The sequence below is a fragment of the Acomys russatus genome, chromosome 31, assembly GCF_903995435.1.
Source record: "Acomys russatus chromosome 31, mAcoRus1.1, whole genome shotgun sequence".
Lineage (NCBI taxonomy): Eukaryota > Metazoa > Chordata > Mammalia > Rodentia > Muridae > Acomys > Acomys russatus.
In genome coordinates this window covers 1,060,405-1,079,102 of record NC_067167.1, presented here as the reverse complement: position 1 = coordinate 1,079,102, position 18,698 = coordinate 1,060,405, and the positions used below count along the sequence as shown (strand labels likewise).

The 18,698-nt window shown below is 58.4% G+C and overlaps 2 protein-coding genes across 2 annotated transcripts; both read right to left on the bottom strand.

Moving 5' to 3' along the window:
- Positions 1-91: 91 nt before the first annotated feature.
- Positions 92-6,094, bottom strand: Grin3b (glutamate ionotropic receptor NMDA type subunit 3B). The gene is made up of 9 exons (XM_051172903.1): positions 5,663-6,094; positions 3,946-4,538; positions 2,392-3,424; positions 1,577-1,722; positions 1,371-1,486; positions 1,125-1,276; positions 803-967; positions 658-725; positions 92-577 (listed from the first exon to the last, which is right to left on the bottom strand). Exons 1-9 carry the CDS (start codon positions 6,074-6,076, stop codon positions 268-270), a joined length of 2,997 nt encoding a protein of 998 aa, XP_051028860.1. The 5' UTR covers positions 6,077-6,094; the 3' UTR covers positions 92-267.
- A 2,832-nt stretch (positions 6,095-8,926) lies between these two features.
- Positions 8,927-16,537, bottom strand: Wdr18 (WD repeat domain 18). Its single transcript, XM_051139744.1, has 9 exons — positions 16,310-16,537; positions 15,565-15,675; positions 11,302-11,435; positions 11,006-11,147; positions 10,365-10,508; positions 10,194-10,258; positions 9,829-10,120; positions 9,234-9,302; positions 8,927-9,133 (listed from the first exon to the last, which is right to left on the bottom strand). Exons 1-9 carry the CDS (start codon positions 16,517-16,519, stop codon positions 9,005-9,007), a joined length of 1,296 nt encoding a protein of 431 aa, XP_050995701.1. The 5' UTR covers positions 16,520-16,537; the 3' UTR covers positions 8,927-9,004.
- Between the last annotated feature and the right edge of the window lie 2,161 nt (positions 16,538-18,698).

The window sequence follows — 18,698 nt, the reverse complement described above, 5'->3', positions numbered from 1 at the left end:
GGGAGCTGTGGTCTGCAGGGAGAAGGGCTGGAGGCGAAGGTTCTGGAAGTGGCCAGGACAGGGCGGCGATGGGCGTGAGGCCACCGGTCGCCTGGTGCTCCCCAGTGCCTTCCACACGGCGCCCGCACGGGGCCGAGCGCGCGGGCCCGGACTCGCAGGTGGCGGCTCAGGACGCGGGGCGCAAGTTCCACGCTATTTAATTGCAGTGTACAGAGTCGTGTTTGTATATAGAATAAACTGTCGTGGACAGTGCGGCCGTGTAGTGCCTCAGCTCTCTGCGGGCGGTGCCTGCAGCAGCCGCAGTGGCCTGAGCCTGGCGCCGTCGCCCAGCCGGGCCCGCAGCTCCCCGCGCCTCAGCAGCGCACTGCGCAGGCGCTCCCGCGCGGCCTCGATGCGCAGCTCCAGCTCCCGCAGCTCCGCTTGTGGCCCCGGCCCGTTCGAGCAGAGCCACGGGCGGTCCTCGCTGGCCTCCCCGGGTTCTAGCAGGAAACGCACGCGCCGCTCCCGTTCCACTGCCCGGCGCACCCGCCTCCAGCGGCCCGCACCCTCGGCCGCACGTAGCTGCTCCTCAGGGCCCCTGGGACCCAGAAAGCGGAGGCAGTGCGCCCAGCCTCTCCCCCAGCCCGCTGGCCTGCGACCCTCCGGCCCTGAGCTCACCTGCCCTCCTGTTCCGCCCTCTCCTTTTGCTCCTCGGGCGGCCCGGTGTTGAGGGCTCGGTGGATCTTCTAGGGGGACAGACAGGCCTTTCGGTGGGCGCCGGGGTGCCCGTCTGGCCCGCCCCACCGTGTCCCCGCCTCCTCACCTGGCTGGTGTGAAGCCAGTACTGCAGCTTATTGCCCCTGCGGATGCGCGGCAGCACCAGGCGGTAGAAGACATGCTCACCGAGCGAGCTGAGAACCGCGCTGCCCAGCCCGAGGCACAGCAGCACGAACAACCCCGAGAAGTGGTAGACCCCCATCTGCAGCGTCTGCGGGCAAGGTCCCCCCCCCCTCCCCCAGCGTCAGGATGTAGACTCCCGGGGCAGGGCAGCTAGGCATACCGGGGTCGCACAGGGTGAGCTGGAGTGCATTCAAACGGAGCCAGGCTGCCCCACCCCCACCCCCGTGTCTCGGGCGCCCGCGCACCTCCGTCACGGCGAACACCCGCTTCCCGCAAGGAACCATCTTGTACCACTTGTCATGGAGCAGATCAATGAAGCCGGAAGACTTGTACCGACTGATGAACTCCGACAGGTTGGAGGTGAGCGGCGAGTTCTGGGGCAGCCCTATACCGTAGCCTGCAGAGATCGAGATGGCTCCACTAGAGCTGCGCGCACCTATGTAGGGCTAGGATCCCCAGGGCCCCACCACCACCACCACATACGCACTCACCCTCGATAGCAAAGGGCTTGCCCACGGTGAGCAACTTGCAGTCCGCGTCGATGGACACCTCATAATCCAGCAGGGACTTGTCCATGATGAAGGCATTGAGCTTGGGCGGGTCGCTCCTGTGGAGCGGGACCACCAGGCAAGGTCAGCAGGGTCTGAGCGGTAGGCGGCCCTCCGAAGGCCACGGGGTACCTACCCCGCAGACTCACGTGAGCATGGCTACTCCGTGTGGCGTGGTGGGTGCGCTGTGGCGCCGCATGTGTGCGTGCATCTCGGGGAAGCTCGCCTTGATGTAGGCCTCGGCGCTGCTCTCCCACACGGTGCCGAAGCGGAAGCCCTGGGAAGGGTGGTGCAGCTGCAGAGGCGGAGGAGAGTGCTCAGCGGGCAGCCTGCGTCCCCACCACGATCCGCGCAACCACGGCCACGCGAGGGGACCTCGCACTGAGCTCAGAGTCGGTGCCCTCGCAAACGCTCCACTTTGGGAACCCCAGAAACGCCGCCACACGCCGGTCCTCACCTGGCCTCCACCATCAGCCACTATGGTGGCCAGAGCATTAGGCAGCACCCAGTTGCAAAGCGGCACAAGGCTGGGTGGGGGGATCAATAGGACCCCGACCAAATAGATGCCAAAAAGGGAGGTGCTGGGAGAAATACCATGAACTCCCAAATCATGGAAGGTGAAAATAAATCCAGATTGTTTCAGCATGCCTGTCATCCCTGCAGTGGGAAACAGGGGCAGGCAGATCCTAGCCTCCACTAACAGAGTGAGTTGGGAGGGTCTGGGAATGGGGGTGTGGTCATATTGGTGCTGGGGGCATGGCAAAAAGTCTTCCTGTGCCTAGGATTCCTCGGGGAGGTGCTAAGGGCGTGGCTCGGGGCTGGAGTCCCTGCCCAGCACGCATAAGGCCCTGGCTTCCATTCCCAGCACCACAATTAATTTAGAGACCAGAGAAGGCAGGAAGCAGTTGCGTCCCTCCCCGACCCTGACCACCACCCTAAGCCTCTTCACTTTCCTGGCCCCCACCTTGGGGTCGTGGATCCCAGACAGCTCCTCAAAGGTCTTGTCCCCAACCATGACAGCAGCCAGGTTGGCCGTGTAGCTGGACAGCACCAACAGGCAGAAGATTGCCCAGAGGTTCATGAGGAAGCGCCCGGTAGGACACTTGGGTGTCTTGCTGGAGACAATGCGTCCAAAGAGGATGGCGTAGCAGAGGTTGAGTGCCGAGGAGTAGGAGAAGACGGTGCTGCGATTGCGGCCACGTGGTGTGAGCCCGTAAGGGCTTCGCCATTCGTACAGGGTGAGGAAGAGTGCTGTGAGGTGCAGGGCAGCAAAGACACCCACCCACATGGACCAGTGCAGGGGCCACATGAAAGCCCCGATGGGTGAGGCCGTATCCCGTGTGCGCACCATGATGCCCAGGCTGGTGGAGAAGAAAGGGCTGGTGAAATCCACCACCTGGGAGCGAGCTGAGTTGATACTAAAGCTGGTCACGGCCATGTGTGCCCGGCCAGCCAGCAGGTCGCCTACCAGGCCTGTCCAGCGGCCGTCACGCAGGGCTCCGTACTTGCCATCGCCCACAATATAGAGCTCAAAGTCGAAGGCCAGGTCCTCAGCTAGCCGCTCCAGCAGGTCAATACAGTAGCCATAACAGCATCTTCGCAATGTGCGGGGCACCGAGCCGTTGGCCAGGCCTGCGAACAGCGCATCCAGCCTGGCAGAATCATTGGTGCCTGGGTCTAGGCACAGCTGCCCAGCCGGGCACTGTCCATCTTCATCAGATTCCCTGGTGAACACAAACGGATGTTCCACTAGAGTTACCACTCGAAGCTTCCGCCGGGCCTGGGCGCCAGATGGAGATAAGACCCGGACAGCAGCCGCCCCTGGCTGGAAGTCCAGCCGTCCATCCTGCCAGCTGCCCACTGTTGCCCAGGCTGGGGCACCCAGCGGGTCCCTACGCAGGCTCCACACCTTAAAATGCCGAGATACATGCACCTGAGAGGAGCCCGTCACCGACACGGCCCCCGTGCGGCCCTGGAAGGAGGTGTTGCCCAGAAACCTGTGGAATATAAAAAATAAGAACTGTTGAGCCGAGCGTGGTGGTGCACACCTTTAGTCCCCAGCACTCAGGAGACAGAGGCAGGTGGATCGCTGTGAGTTCGAGGCCAGCCTGGTCTACAAAGTGAGTCTAGGACAGCCAAGGCTACACAGAGAAACCCTGTCTCCAAAAACCAAAAAAAAAAAAAAAAAAAAAAGAACTGTCTGGACTCTGAGAGACCTGCCTCTCAACAAACACCTGCCTGCAACCCAGGGAAGATCTAGTCTTGGGAGTGGAGAAACATCTTGGTTCTGTTCTGGTTTTGTTTTGTTTTTCTTTTCTGAGACAGGGTTTCTCTGTGTAGCCTTGGCTGTCTTGGACTTGCTTTGTAGACCAGGCTGGCCTCGAACCCACAGAGGTCTGCCTGCCTCTGCCTCCTGAGTACTACAGCTTGGTTCTATTCTTACTGGGGCGCCCACCCCACAGATTTCATGTCAGACACACAGAGGACAGTGCCTTCCCCTAAGCTGGACCCTACTCACCGAGCCAAGGTACGCCCCGATGACTCAGATTGGCCAGCTTTCCCGGCCTCGCAGTTGACCGCAGCTGAAAGCAGGGCATGCTCTGGGTACACCAGGGCCATACTACTGAGTGCCCGAGCCACAAGCTCCACCATGTCGTGAATGGCGGCTTCCAGTGAGGGTTGCTTGGTTTCTCCCAGCGCCAGCACCCCAGGTGGCAGGCCAGCTGTGGGCAGTGCCTCGGCTGGCAATGGTGTGCCCAGCAGCCACTGGGGCCCCGGTGGTGCAGCCTGCAGGACCTCCTGTGCTCGGGCAGTGCTGCATCCCAGGAGGACTGCTGCGGGCACTGGGCTCTCCCCTCCCTCCAGAGCCCCCAGCAGGGCCAGTGCTGCCCGGAGGGCGGCATTCCCGCTGTCCAGCCGGCTCAGGTCCAGCACAAACTTCGGGGCCTGGCCAGCCCGGCTAGTCCAGAGTGTCACGAGGCCACCAGGGTCCCGGACGCGGCAGAGTACTAGAGCAACGTCCTCCCACGCATGTGCCTGTAACAGGGACACCAGCACATCCAGTATGGTCTCCAGGGGGCTAGCCCAGTCCAGCTGCAGATGGAACGGGGTCTGGGGAGAGGTGGTTCCAGTCAGGACTGTACCCACAGTACCATCCACTCCACCCTGCAGGTCAGCTCCCTGCATTCTAAACCCTTCGGTGGTTCCCCAATACACTCTTTTTCTTTCTTTCTTTCTTTCTTTTTTTTTGAGAGAGGGAGCGCACATGTGTGTGTGTTTATGTAGCTCAGGCTGGGCAACCTTGAACTTATGACCCTTTCGCCTCTACCCCCAGAACACTGGGGTGACAGACATGTACAGCGACTTGCAGTTTATGCAGTGCTGGTCTTAGGCTTGCGGGACAAGTAGGAACCTTGAGCGCAGCTCTCACTTGTTTTATTTTCTTTGCATTTTACCAGTTAAGGTTCTATGTCTCCCTATGTGAACCAACTCCTATACATCCCTCAAAACCCAGCTCCTTTGGCTCTTTTCTATGTAGACCTTGCCACGATTATCCAGGGAGAGCCTTGCACCAAGAAACAACCCAATCAGGTGTAAATGGCTCACACCTTTCATCCCATCACTAGGAAGGAAGAGGCAGGTGGAGCTCTGTGAGTTCAGGGCTAGCCTGAACTGAGAAACTGTCTTAAAACATAAAATTAGGGAGCCGGGCGTGGTGGCGCACGCCTTTTATCCCAGCACTCAGGAGGCAGAGGCAGGCGGATCGCTGTGAGTTCGAGGCCAGCCTGGTCTACAAAGTGAGTCCAGGACAGCCAAGGTTACACAGAGAAACCCTGTCTCGAAAAACCAAAAAAAAAAAAAAAAAAAAAAAAACCAACAACAACAAAACATCAAATTAAAAAGAAGAAGAAGAAGAAAAAAAAAAGATATATTGAGGACAGGACATGCAGAGGTGAGGATGTCCTGCACTGCCCAGGGCCTGGAAGCCACCACAGAGCTTTGGGTAGCGAGTTGCTTTTACCGATTTTACGGTTGTCTTTAGGGAGGGGAAGGTGGCCTTCTAGAAGGAATCCCCACACTGTCCAATCCCAGGGAGAGGAGAGAGGCACACTGTCCTAGCTAAGGCACGCTGGAGGCATCTTGAGAGCAGGGACAGGGGTCCTCTCAATCCCCTGGTTAGAGAATTGTGGGGTCCGTTGCTTCCCATCCCCGCACCCCAGGACTCCCCCTCATACCGGGGCTCCGAGGGGCGCGCGTGCCTCCCTCCGCAGGACACTCAGCACCGGGGTCTCCGTGGCGGCTGACAGGAACTGCAGCAGCCGCAGCTCGGGCCGCGCCTCGGGGAAAGCTACGGAGGCCACCACGCCCGGCGGTGCCAGGACTTGACACAGACCTCGGGTCAGCGAAGCGGGGTCCCGGGCGGGGGACGCGACGGCCACCAGTTCCAGACTCAGGTTGTTGGGCAGCCGAGGCGCAGGAGTGGCTAGGGTAGCCAGGACGCGGGCGCGGGCGGCAGGGGCGCGGGGCAGGAGCGCAGCCAGGCGCACGGTGCCCCCACTGCGCGTGGGAACTCCGCAGGGCTGAGGGTGACTACGGACCCCCCGGGACCCCAGCGCCAGGCCGAGCCACAGCATCAGCACACACTCCATCCCTAAGGAAGTTGCTACTGTGGGAGGGGAAAGAGGGGACACCCCGGCCAGTGCTGCTCTGGTCCCTCTCTCCCGGGTCCCGGGGCGCAGGCGTCCGCTGAAGGAGGAGCTGGGCTGCTGCCCGGGTTTGCTGTGGCACGCAGGGCACGGTTGGGTGATGCCTTCCACCGCCCAGACAGCAGCTCCCAGAGCAGTCTTTGGTGCCAGCCAGGGAGAAACTGAGGCAGGCACATCTGGTGGAAACCTATCCTTCAGCCTTGAAAACGATCTTGAATCACAAATTCAGGCCAAAAAAAAAAAAAAAAAAAAAAAAGTTTATGCCTTTTGTACTCCACAGTCCACGTGAAGACAGTTTTTGGGGATCTGGTCTCTGCACCCTGTGGGCCTGCCTTGGGCATCAAAAATGGGGTCATCAGAGTTGGCAGCAAGTGCGTCTTTATCCACTGAGCCATCTTGTTGGCATTAGTTCTCTTTTAAAATATTTATTATTAGCCAGGTGTAGTGGCTAGGGAGCCCAGGACAACCAAGACTAACCACAGAAACCCTGTCTCGGAAAAAAACACATATATTTATTATTATTAATAGTAGCGGTATTCTTTTGGGACAGGGCTTCATTACAATAGTCCTGTCTGGTCTGGAACTCCATTTTTAGACCAGGCTGACCTTGAACTCACAGAGCTCACCTGCCTCTGCCTCCCGGTTAAATTGGCGTGTGTGGTGGGGGAGGGGTCCACGCAGGTGGGAACGGCGCTCTCAGGGACGACGGCTATGAGCCACTCAGCCTGGTGCTAGGAACCAAAATCAAGTTCTCTGGAGAAGCAGTCTGGACTAAGCACGGGGAGCTTTTTACCCTTCAAACCCCAGTGTCAAGGGCCTTGCTGTGGAAACCATTGCCACTCAGAGCTCAGCACATTCCCGCCCCCCGCCTTCCCGGTGACTCCTCAGTTCCGGGAGTCCTGCGTCTTGGGGACTGCACACAGTAGGCACTCTGTAATTCTTTGGGCAGTTGCTCACACTTCCTTCCATCACCACTCCCGAGTCTTCTGTAGCTCCCAGATGTCCTGGTCCCCTCCCCCCACCCCCACTCAACTGACTCTGGGTGCAGTTGTCATCCCCTGAGTGTGACCCAGTAGGATCAGGGATCAAAGGCTTCCCCAGCTGGGAGCCCTGCTGGGAACTCTGCCGTCTGTCCGTACAATCAGGGGCCAGCGAACGCATGGCATTCCCCCAAGATCCTGCAGAGCAGCGCGCCTGCAGGGAACACTCACTGATGAATGAACCGACACTGCCCCGCCCCCTCCGTCCCTCCAAAACCTCGCTCTCCTTGCAGAGCCGGCATTAAAGAACATCCATCAAGCAAATAAAAAATGCCGGCAAGATGGACTGCGCTGTGAGCCGGCTTGGCTGAGCATGGCAGACTGTCTAGGCACCTGGCCAGGGCTCCAAGGCACATCCGGCTAGGGGGGTCCTCCAGGGTTAGCCCCCACCCCCGGTTGCCATGGTGACCATGGCACTTCACAGAGATCCTCAGGGCACTCTCCTGAAGGCTGAGATGCCACTAGATAGATGCCCTTGGTGGGGCTAATGTCCCTGAAATCTGCCCTTCCTCCATATGGCGCTTTTAGTCAGTCACCAACCACCTCTGGGTGGGTTCTATCCCGTCAGGTGAACATGAGACAGGCTTGTCAAGACTCACTCCCACTCCTAAGAGAACAGCAGGGGACCCTCCACTCCAGCTGAGTTGACATGAGATGCATGAGAGTCTCCTTTTGGAGGTGGGGTACGCCTCACAAGTATGAACGTATCCCCCCCGAGTCCTGTTCGGGTCATTTCCCATCACAGACTCGTGCACAAGGTCCCCACATACTTTATGGCTGCACTGTGTCGCATCCACTTCCCTCCCGTGGGCACTGGGGCTCTGGTGGTCTCCTGTCACCTGAGGACGTCTGTGGGGGGTTGGCCCAGGCTGCTTCACTTGGAACACCACCTTCTTGCAGCTGGCCCTCACCTAGCCTGCTAACTATAGCTGCTCCTGGCAGCATGGGGGAGGGGGATGATCCACCCAAGGCCTGCACGGAGCCCCAGGCCAGCCTGGGCTAGTGAGGGCCTGGCCTGGATGCCTCGGTCCAGCCACAGAAGATCAACCTGCACATGGCATCTGGGCGGCAAAGGCTGGCTCCACCCCACATCTGCCACTGTCCCCAGCCAGAATCCAAGGCATAATCAACACCCCAAGAAGGAGACCCTGTGAGCTCACCCTCACCCCCAGAGGCAGCTGGTTGGGTGCTGGGGACCCATGGCTCTGAAGTCCAAACACGCCTCTTCTCCAAACCTCCCCCAGGGAACAGGAGCATCTGAACAGGCCAGGGGGTGGAGGGAAGGGTCGGGGTGTCTGGGCCAAGAATGTGATGAGCCAGTGGGGAAATGGAGGAACGTCTAGGCAGAGGCTGTGGTTCCTCAGGGTATGGTCCCATCTTGCCACCAAGTGGTGCCCATAAGTGGACGTCCTGAGGTTCCGGTGTGAGGTCAGTATTGGCACCCTCCTGAGCTGCGGTGGCAACAGCTCTGCTAAATCACACGGATTTTCTGGCTCGTTAGGCATGGCTGTCAGTCGAAGGCGGATTTCTGGAAGGGTCTATTGGTATTTGGGCTGGACTCCAGGCTACGGTTGGCAGCAGCCCCAGGACAGAGCTTTGGACGCCGATGCAGGACTGACTGGTCGCTGCCTGGCTGGCCCCTGTGAGTGAGAACTCTGCACTGTCAGCCCCTCAGTCACTCCACCTCCATGGTCCCCAGGCCTGAGGCCTCCCAACCCTGACCAGCCCAGTCAGAGACAGAACAGCGGAGGCATAAGATTCTTTGTCCATCCTTTGTTAAAAACAACAGATCACAGGTCGTGGTAAGTGTGTGGCAGCCGCCCCGCGCGCATCACTTAGAGGGCCGCGTGATGATTCGCGTAGAGAAGTCGAAGAGGTCGCGGTTGATCTTGCGCAGGTTGCGCACCTCCTCTTCCAGCTCCCAAACCCGTGCTGGCAGCATCTGGTTGCCTAGCATGTTCTGCGGTGAGAGGGGCATGTGGGTGGGGCTGTTCCCGCCCGCCCGCCCAGACCCCGCCCGCCCGCCCAGACCCCGCCCACCAAGGACTAGCCCCGCCCACCTTATCCAGATAGCCGGACAGCACTGCTTGCAGCTGCTCCAGACGCTCCAGGTAGCTCTGCTCAGCTCCCTGCAAAGTAGGGTGGTCGCACCACTGTGTCCCACCCTCAGAGGAGCCAGCCTCCACCACAGGTCCTCAGAGGTGGGGACCTGTGACAGCCAGGCCAAGGCTGCAGGGCAAAGGGTAGACCCGGCCAGTGCCCAGGTCCAACAGGAGACATGGTGGGACTGCAGGGGCAGTGCATTTCAGCTTCTTGGACACTCGGCCTGTGTGCCACCTTCTGTGAAAGGGCCCAACACCCCTGGGCCCTGTGGGGTGCTCTCCCATGCCCTGGTTGGGTGCCAGTGTCTTCTGACCTCAGGCTGCCCAACGCTTTATCTTGCCTGTAGGCCGCTCCTGCTGCCCATCTGGTCTTAAAGAACCGAGTGACCTGGCCACCCAGTCACAGCGATACGGCAAGCCACCTAAGGGTGAGGCTGGCGCAGTGTGCCTTCAGTCAGAGGCCAAGCGTGGAGCACCACACAGGAGGGGCTGGGGTATGGCATGCTGTGGAGCAGGGGCTGAGGGGCACCACGCAGGGCCCCGGGGACCCTACCTGCAGGTGGAGGCCTAGCTGCAGGCGCAGGCCGCTACCCTGGGCCTCGTCTCCGTGCTCAGCGCCCAGCAGGTGCTTGTTGAAGTGAGGCAGGGGCAGGCTGGGCCTCAGCTCTGGGTTCAGCATGCCTGGTGGGGCTAGTGTGATGGCTGCGTTAGTCACTGGGCCTTTGAGGGTGACTGTGCGCAAGCACTGCTTGCTTTTCACGTCCCACAGTCGCACGGACTCGTCATGGGAGCCGGAGAGGAGCACACTGCCGTCCGTGGACACCGACAGGCACGTCACTTGGTTCCTGGGAAAGGACAGGGGCTGGGTGCCACGTATGGTGCTGAGCCATGCTGACCCCACCTGGCTGAAGTGACTACCTGTGTCCTTTGAAGACCTTCCCTGCGCTCTGCTCAGGCTGGAAGCTGTGCTCCCTCAGTCCGGGCTGTGGGTGGAGACGGGGGTAGGGGTGGGGTGGGAGAGGTGTTTAGTGTCTGGGATGGGGGAGGGGGCAGAGCTGTGTGGTCCCTCGGCCCCTGGTGGCCACTCACCCAGCTGCACAAGTCCACCTGGAAGATGGAGCCATCGCTGCCTCCACAGAACACATGGTACTCTGCCAGGTCCATGGTCACCGAAGTGATGCCCACATCAAACAAGACAGACAGCAGCAGGTCTCCCGAGGAGATGGCCCAGAGCTGCAGGGATGGGAGGCCTGGCACCACAGACATCCGGGCACACAGCCAAGTCGGGGAGCCAGGAAGATTGAGGGCCCTGACACCACCCTGCCCATGCCACCAGCCTTTGAGCCCACCACAGAAGCATGGGCGCCCCACCTGGGAGTAAGTCCCCAAGGCTGGGTGAGGTGGCCATGTCCTCAATCCCTGTCTCAAAACAGAACTTAGAAGGGACTCAGGGCAGGGCGGGCAGAGAGGAGGCTGGGGTTCCATCTGTAGCACTGTGCTAAAAACAAACAGCCTCAACACTCAAGGGCGGCTAGCCACTGCAGCGTGGCCGAGTGGGAATTTCCAGCAGACAGGCTGGACAGTCCATCTCTGGGTGTCCTTGGTCGGGCATAGGGATTATGGGATGTCTGGAACCCAGACAGCCAGGCCAAGGGGGAGGCCAGCCTTTCTCTCTCCAACTGAGATCTAGTGGCTGCCAGGAATTCATGGGTCCAGGTTGGGGGTGCTACCTTCATGGTCTGGTCCAGCGAAGCAGTGGCCACCCGGGCCATGGGGCCCCCAAAGCCGCAGTGCAGGTCTGTGATCGGGAGTGTGTGGTGGGACCAGACATGCCTTGGGGCGAGGATCCTGGATGGGTCTGCCTGAAGCACACTAGGTACAGGGTAGCAATGAGGCCGTGTGGAGAGTCCCTGGCCTGCCTCCCTGAGCCCCCAAGTGTGGGACACCCCAACAGTCTCCAGCCTAGCCTTTTCCTGCCCTGAGGCCTGCATATTCTTTCTGTGAGTGTTTCTGGCACGTGTCCTACCTGCAGAGGCTCCAAGCCAGCACCAGGCAGTCCTTGCCCCCAGAAACAAAGTGGCTGCCGTCACCTGTGAACTTCAGGCAGGACACGTCCTGGTAGTGACGGCTGAGGATGACCAGGAGGTTCCCAGTGGAGACCTGTGAGGGGCCAGGCACCATTCAGGGCTGACATAGGTTGTGCCACCCCACAAGAGCCCTGTCCACCTGCTCTAGGGCCACTGGCAGAGAGGAGCAGGGTTAGCCTGAGGCCCTCATCACTGAGCACTTGGCCAGGCCTCGCTGTGCCCCGATGGCTGATGGGAGTGTGACTCTACCCTGTCTCCAGAAAAGGATGAGGCAAATTTCCTGGGTCCTCCGAATCCCCAGGGGACTCTAAGTCATGTCTAGGGCAAACTGTTGGGGGGGGGAGGGGGGAGCTCCTGGAAGTCACTTGGAAAGGCTGGTGAAGCGCCCCTGCTGGGCTGGCATGTGTAAGGCCCCCCACCCCTCAGCACAAGGGAACGGAAGGGCAACAGTGAGGGTGTCTTCCCACTGCTTGAGGGGTGACCGCATCTGCCCTGAGTGTGAGGTCAGCCTCAGCTACCTGAGAACGCCTCAGAATTTGGAAGGGAACAGTAGACAACAGGGTCCCTGCAGCAGGGGAGGGAGTCTACAGTTGGAGCGCCTGTGTGGAAAGTGAGAGCCTATACATTCCAGACCACAGCAGGGAGGGGACTAAGGAGTGCAGGAGGGACAGTGTGCGGAGGCCCGGCCTGTGCTGGGGAGAGGGAGGGCTACAGCCCTCACCCCAGGCGGTGAGGCTCCAGGCTGGGGTGCTGTGGCCAGTCTTTGCTGCTTTGTGGTCCCCACTCCTGGTTTTACCTCTTAAGGAGAGAAACAAGGATAGAGAGGAGAGAGGAAATAGGAAAATCCCTGAATTTAATCTCTTTCCTTTTGTTTTTCTTTGTTTTGGCTTGGTTTTTCGAGACAGGGTCTCTCTGTGTAGCCCTGACTGTCCTGGACTGGCTCTGTAGACCAGGCTGGCCTCGAACTCACAGAGACCCACCTGCCTCTGCCTCCCGAGTGCTGGGATTACAGGCGTGCGCCAGCACAGCTGGCTTTCCTTTATCTCTCTTGACTTCGGCTACTAACAACCACCGACCCTGCCTATCCGGGCCCTCGTATTTATACGCCCTCTGGAAAGTTCCCAGAACTTTTAACATCACAGAATTGCAGAAACTATTTGCACCTGGCAAAACCACCCCTCTACCAGAGCAGGAGGCAATTCATAATCAGCCACTATGGTCAGTTCAAAGCAGCCCCACACCCCTACACTTGGAAGTAAAGGAAAAGACATTATTCAAACAAGATTACTGGCCGGGCGTGGTGGCGCACACCTTTAATCCCGAGCACTTGGGAGGCAGAGGCAGGCGATCGCTGTGAGTTCCAGGCCAGTCTGGTCTACAAAGCAAGTCCAGGACAGCCAGGGCTACACAGAGAAACCCTGTCTGGAAAAAAAAAATTGCCTTTTAAAAAAGAAACCAAATTCCTAGAATCCTCACTACAGGGTGCTGGGTTTCTGGGCTGACTCAGGGCAGGGGAGGAGAACACGGCTACTTCCACATGAACACCTCAGGAGACTGGGTCACCACGGTCAGCAGAACCTGAGGCCCAACAGGCTCCCGGGTGCCACCCAGCAGCAGGCCCCCTGTGAGCCTCTCGCCCCAAAGAAAGGAGAAACTCCCACATCAGCCATGAGCCCAAGAACCTGTGGCCACAGCTTGGAAATCCTTAGAAACAGTGGGTGGGGTAGGGCCCAGACCCTCAGCAAGAGGCCGCACCAAGCAAGGAGCTGGGGTGCAAACAGACAAGAGTCACCAGAAAAGAGGGAACTTCGAATGCGGAATTGCCCCATTGGGCTGTCCTCTGGGGCGCCATCTTGCTTAATGACTGAGCTGTGCCCTCCAGCTGTGGGTGCTGCCAGCCCTGGGCTGGGTTACTCAGGAAAGCACACTGGGGCTAGGAGACGGCTCAGTGGTTAAAGCGCTGGCTGTGTTTCCAGAGGTCCCGGGCTTGATTCCCAGCACCCACAAGGAGGCTCACAACCATCTATAACTGCAGAGGATTCTACTTTTCGGACCTCCAAAGGGCACTGGACACACATACAGGCAAAACAACACACACGCACGCGTGCACGTACGTACACACACACACACACACACACACACACACACACTGCTTTAAAAGGCAGTTTTAGAGAGGCAGGGCAGTGGTAGCATATGTTTCTAATCCCAGCACTTGGGAGGCAGAGGCAGGTGGATCACTGTGAGTTTGAGGCCAGCCTGGTCTACAGAGTGAGTTCCAGGACAGCCAAGGCTACAGAGAAACCCTGTCTCAAAAGGGGGAAAAAAAATCAAGATGTTTAAAAATGGCTTTAAAAGGCTGAAACTACAGTATCTGACTGAGACAGCAATCACCCAGTGTGCACAGAGCCCTGGGCCCCAGCCCCAGCACCACAGAAGCCAGGCACTGCCATCCCAGCACTGGGGAAGCAGTGACAGTAGGATTTGGAATTTAAGGCTACAGAATGAGTTCAAGGCCAGCCAGAGGCCAAGAGACTCTGTCTCAAAATACAATATCAGGGCCGGGCGTGGTGGTGCACACCTATAATCCCAGCACTCGGGAGGGAGAGGCAGGTGGATCACTGTGAGTTTGAGGTCAGCCTGGTCTACAGAGCAAGTCCAGGACAGCCAGGACTACACAGAGAGACCCTGAGATGAAAAACAAACGAATCCAAAAAAACCAAAATCCATCAAAGACTAAGGAGGTGGCTCCTGGACTTGCCGCTCAAGTGTGGAGACCGCGGTCCAATCGCCAGAACCGACGCACAGCCAGGCGCTACGGTCTGTATGGCACTCCGAGAATTCCTGGACACCTACAGAGTGGGATAATGTCCCACACAAGATGGAGGGCAAGGGCCTGCAGCTGAAGTTATTCTGTGCCGCCCGCATGTGCACACTCACATGCCATGAAGTTACTCTGTGCTGCTCACATGTGCACACTCACATGCCATGAAGTTACTCTGTGCTGCCCGCATGTGCACACTCACATGCGATGCATGGACACTCGAACACATCAGGCACTTGAAACCCAAGACCCAGATTCACCCTTGGCTCACAGAAGCACAAGCCAGGTGGATCCTTCCCCTGGGGCCCGTGAAACCCTGGCCTGGGCATCCCTTCGGCCAAGCCAGCTTCAGCTAAGAATGACGTGGTGGTCCTGGGATGGTTCGCATGAAGATGAAGGCAGGAGGCGCAGACCCGTGGCTAACCTTAGCTCTGTGCAGCTGACCCCTCCACATAGGCTCCAGGCCAGGACACAGCAGCCTACAGCCCCCATTCCTCCGGGAGCATGCATCACCAGGGTTATTAACTAGTCTCTACATGGAGGTAGATGGCTCAGACCTCAGGCTCTTTGTGGGGAGGAGGGTGAGGATGGGGGTGCCGGCACCTCTTGTCACTGACTGTGAGACAAAGGGGGCTGGCTACTGTTGGGCTTGGGATAGTTTTATTTTTTAAGTTTTTTTGTTTTTCCCAGTCAGGGTTTCTCTGTGTAGCCTTGGCTGTCCTGGACTCACTCTGTAGACCAGGCTGGCCTCGAACTCACATTGATCCGCCTGCCTCTGCCTCCCAAGTGCTGGAATTAAAGGTGTGCGCCACTACACCTGGCTTACTAAGGTTATTTCTTTTATTAGTGTTTTGCCTGCACACACACACACACACGTATGTATACGCACCAGGTGCCAAACTTCCTGAAGTTATGGATGGTTGTGAGACACTGTGTGGGTGCTGGGAACTAAACCCAGGTCCTGCGCAAGAGCAACAAGTGTTCCTAACCATAGGAGCACTGCTCTTTGCTGTAGACTGAGGATGTTAGCTGATTAGCTGTTGAGCTCCAGCTTCCTGCCTCAACTTCCCTCAATATAAGCTGTGGGCGGAAGCCAAACGCCTTCCTCCCCTGCTTTGCTTTTGGTCAGTGTTTTGTCAAAAGAAAGCCAGCTAGAGCCCTGCCCCTTGCTAAACTTCTTTCTTGGTTCCCCATGAAGGTGCGGATAAGAGGCTAACCACTGTGCTGCTCGTACCACAGGCACGATGAATTGGGACCCTACAGCCATAATCACATTCTGGGTCTCGGAAGTCATGAGGAAGATTCCCCAAGACCTGGACACCAACCGGTTTTACTGTCTTGCATTCCCAAATGACACAAATGTGTGACAAACTGTCCTCACCTCCCACAGGTAGATGCTCTCTGAGATCCCTGCCAGGACATACAGGCCGTTGGGTGCTGTGGTCAGGCAGGTGACAGGCCCAGGACACATAATTTTCTGTTGGAGCTGGTCCTGGGGGACACAGAATACAAGGCAGGTCATGTGAGCATCAGATGGCGGGAAAGGAAAAGCTAAGAAAAGTTAAGTATAAGCAAGGGAAAGGACGTCGCGTACACAGACAGTCCAGCGAGGGGTTCGAGATATGGCTCAGGGTCAGACCTCTGCGTAGAATCCTCCAGTGAAGGGCGGGGATGGGGCTCGGTAGGAGGGGTCCTACCCAACAGGAAAGAAGCTCTGGGTTCCAGAAACATAAGAACCCCAAACCCGCAGGCCTCAGCCAGTGAAGATCCGCGATCCTTTACGAGGGTAACAAGAGCCTATCTCTTCCTGTGTCTCTCCAAGGTATCTGATCTTTCATGCCGTCCAAAAGCATGACTTCTAATGGACCCCATTTTCCCATATGCATCGAAATTAGCGCTCCTGTGACTACAAGTGTGTAAATGCTCATGTGCCACAGATCTTCATCTGAGCATGCGCGCAGTAATCGCCAGGCGCTTTGGCGCCAACCACCGAGGGGAAGAGCTCCCGGGCCGCAGTACGCCCGTATCAGTCCCCGAGGGGGGGGTGTCACCGCGGCCCAGATCCCGGCGCGCCCCAGTCCTCCCGCCTGCACCCCCCCGCACCCGCGGATGATGAGGCTCCGCACCTTGCGCTGCAGCTCCCAGGCGCAGATGTAGTTCTTGCCCTGCTGCGCCGCCAGCAGGTACTCGCCGTTGAGCAGCGCCAGGCCCCTGGGCCCCGCTTGGCCGCCGCGATAGGTGAGCAGGTTGGCGCCCGAATGAAGCTCCCACACCACACAGCTCCATTGCTGCGCCGCGGAGTCCGTACACACCGCCACTTCCATGGGCGCCGCCATGCTGCCCTGCCAGCCCCGCCCCCCGAATCCCGTCGTCCTTTGCGAGACGCTTAAGATGGCTCCTGGCGGACTAGCGCGGCACCGAGCGCCTCCTAGCGGCGGAGCTGGAGGATCTGCGCATGCGCATTCGCTTCCCGAAGCGGAGGAGGCGTGGCTAGTGTGCGCATGCGTACAAAGTCCGCGGGGGGGGGCGGAGCCAGTCGATGGCTTTAGCGTAGAGGAGGCGGAACTTCAGGGCTTGCACATGCGTATAAGTCAATGCTCGACTACACCACGCAGAGTAGAGCACAAGGAAGCTTCTTGGACGGAGGCGGAGGGGTGGGGAGGAAAAGCACGCCGGAATTCCTGCGCACGCGTAAAAGCCTGACAGCCGGGGCATAACTGCCGCTCTGCGCATGCGCATGTCCCCAGCTTAGCCACGGTCTGGCTACCTGTTCGTAGGGTTTGTTCCTTTTTGTTGTTGTCTTTATTTGTTTTTTTGTTTTCCGAGGCCGGGTTTCTCTGTGTAGCCCTTGGCTGTCCTGGAACTTGCTCTGTGGACCAGGCTGGCCTCAAACTCAGAGATCCACCTGCCTGGGCTTCCCGGGTGCTGAGATTAAAGATGCGCGCCACCAGCGCAGGCGATTCTAGGGGGCTCACTGGATAGTTTCTGCTAGGTGTCTTGGCTCAAATGATCTAAACTTTTAGAGTATTTTTTTTCTTCATGAGACACTCTCGCCCTCGAACTCGTGGCAATCCTCCTGCCTCAGCTTCTTGTGCGCTGAGATGACATGCACGTGTAACCGTGGCCAGCTTACTTTTTCTTCTTTGGTTTTTCCGAGACAGAACTTGGTTTTTCTGTAGCCCTGGCTGTCCTCGACTCACTTTGTAGACCAGGCTGGCCTCGAACTTAGGCTGCCTCCTGAGTGCTGGGATTAAAGGCGTGCAGCACCTTTACTTTTTAAAAGGTCAAAATATGAACTACTGACCTTAATACCTTATTTAGACCCAAAGAAGTTAGTTACTGCCCATGTGATCAGGCTAGACACAAAGGATAGCATCTGGCCGGGTGTCGCTCCTGGCGATTACACTACTGATCGACCCACGCCCTTTCACACTCCGCCTCCTCTTGACCTTTCTTCTTTGGAGTCACACATGTCAAATTTGTATTTGGCTCACTTTGTGTAAACCCAACAAGTCAGTCAAACCCAGGCAGCCTTTAGCTTCGGGTCACAGCTGCTGGGCCTTCGGCCAGGCCTAAGTCCAAGGTGTGACTGGATGCTGCGCTAGCCGGGGCTGCAGGGCTGGGTGCAGCGTGGGGCACACCCCCCCCCCCAGCTGCTGCTGCTGCTGTTGTTGCTGCTGCTGCTGCTGCTGCGAGGAGGAGGAGGAGAAGGAAGGTTGCGAACTCAGGACTCCACCACCCCGGCATCACCAGGAAGGGAGAGAAGTTGGAGTTGAAGTGCTCCCCAGCGTGGCCACCAGAGGGCAGGCGCAAGCTGCGGGGACACGGAGGACACTGAGGGGGGGCGGGCCACCCAGAGCAGCACACAGGAGTCAAAGAGAAAACACCCACTTAGAGCAAGAAACCCAGGGGAGCACGTGCCTGCTATGCAGGGGCACGGTGGAGGGTGCTGCGCAGCACTCATGGGGAGGGAGTCCATCCCGTAGCTCCTGCGCCAACAACAACTTCTTCTTCTTCCTCTTCTTCCTCTTCTTCTTCTTCTTCTTCTTCTTCTTCTTCTTCCTCCTCCTCCTCCTCCTCCTCCTCCTCCTCCTCCCCCCCCTCCTTTTTGAGACAGGGTTTCTCTGTGTAGCTCTGCCTATCCTGGACTGACTTTGTAGACCAGGCTGGCCCTGAACTCACAGAGATCTGCGGTGCCTCTGTGCTGGGATTACAGGTCTGTGCCACTGCACCTGGCTATGGGAATAACCTTGAAAGGGTGGGGTGCCGCAGAGCCACCTTGGGGCTTTACCAGCTGTGGTCAGTGAGGCCCTTGTACAAATGAATCCAGTCCCCTCTTTCCCTGCCCGGCTAAGGATGTTGCTGGGAAGACCCTGTGCATGGTGGGTTCTTGTGCCTTAGGCCCCAGGTACATCCTTATGTGGCCTGGAATGTTCCTTAGTCTCCCATTCTAGGGCTTCGGGTAGCACAGAACCCGCTGGCCACCAGCTGGGCAAGTCTAGCCCTTAAGGCTTG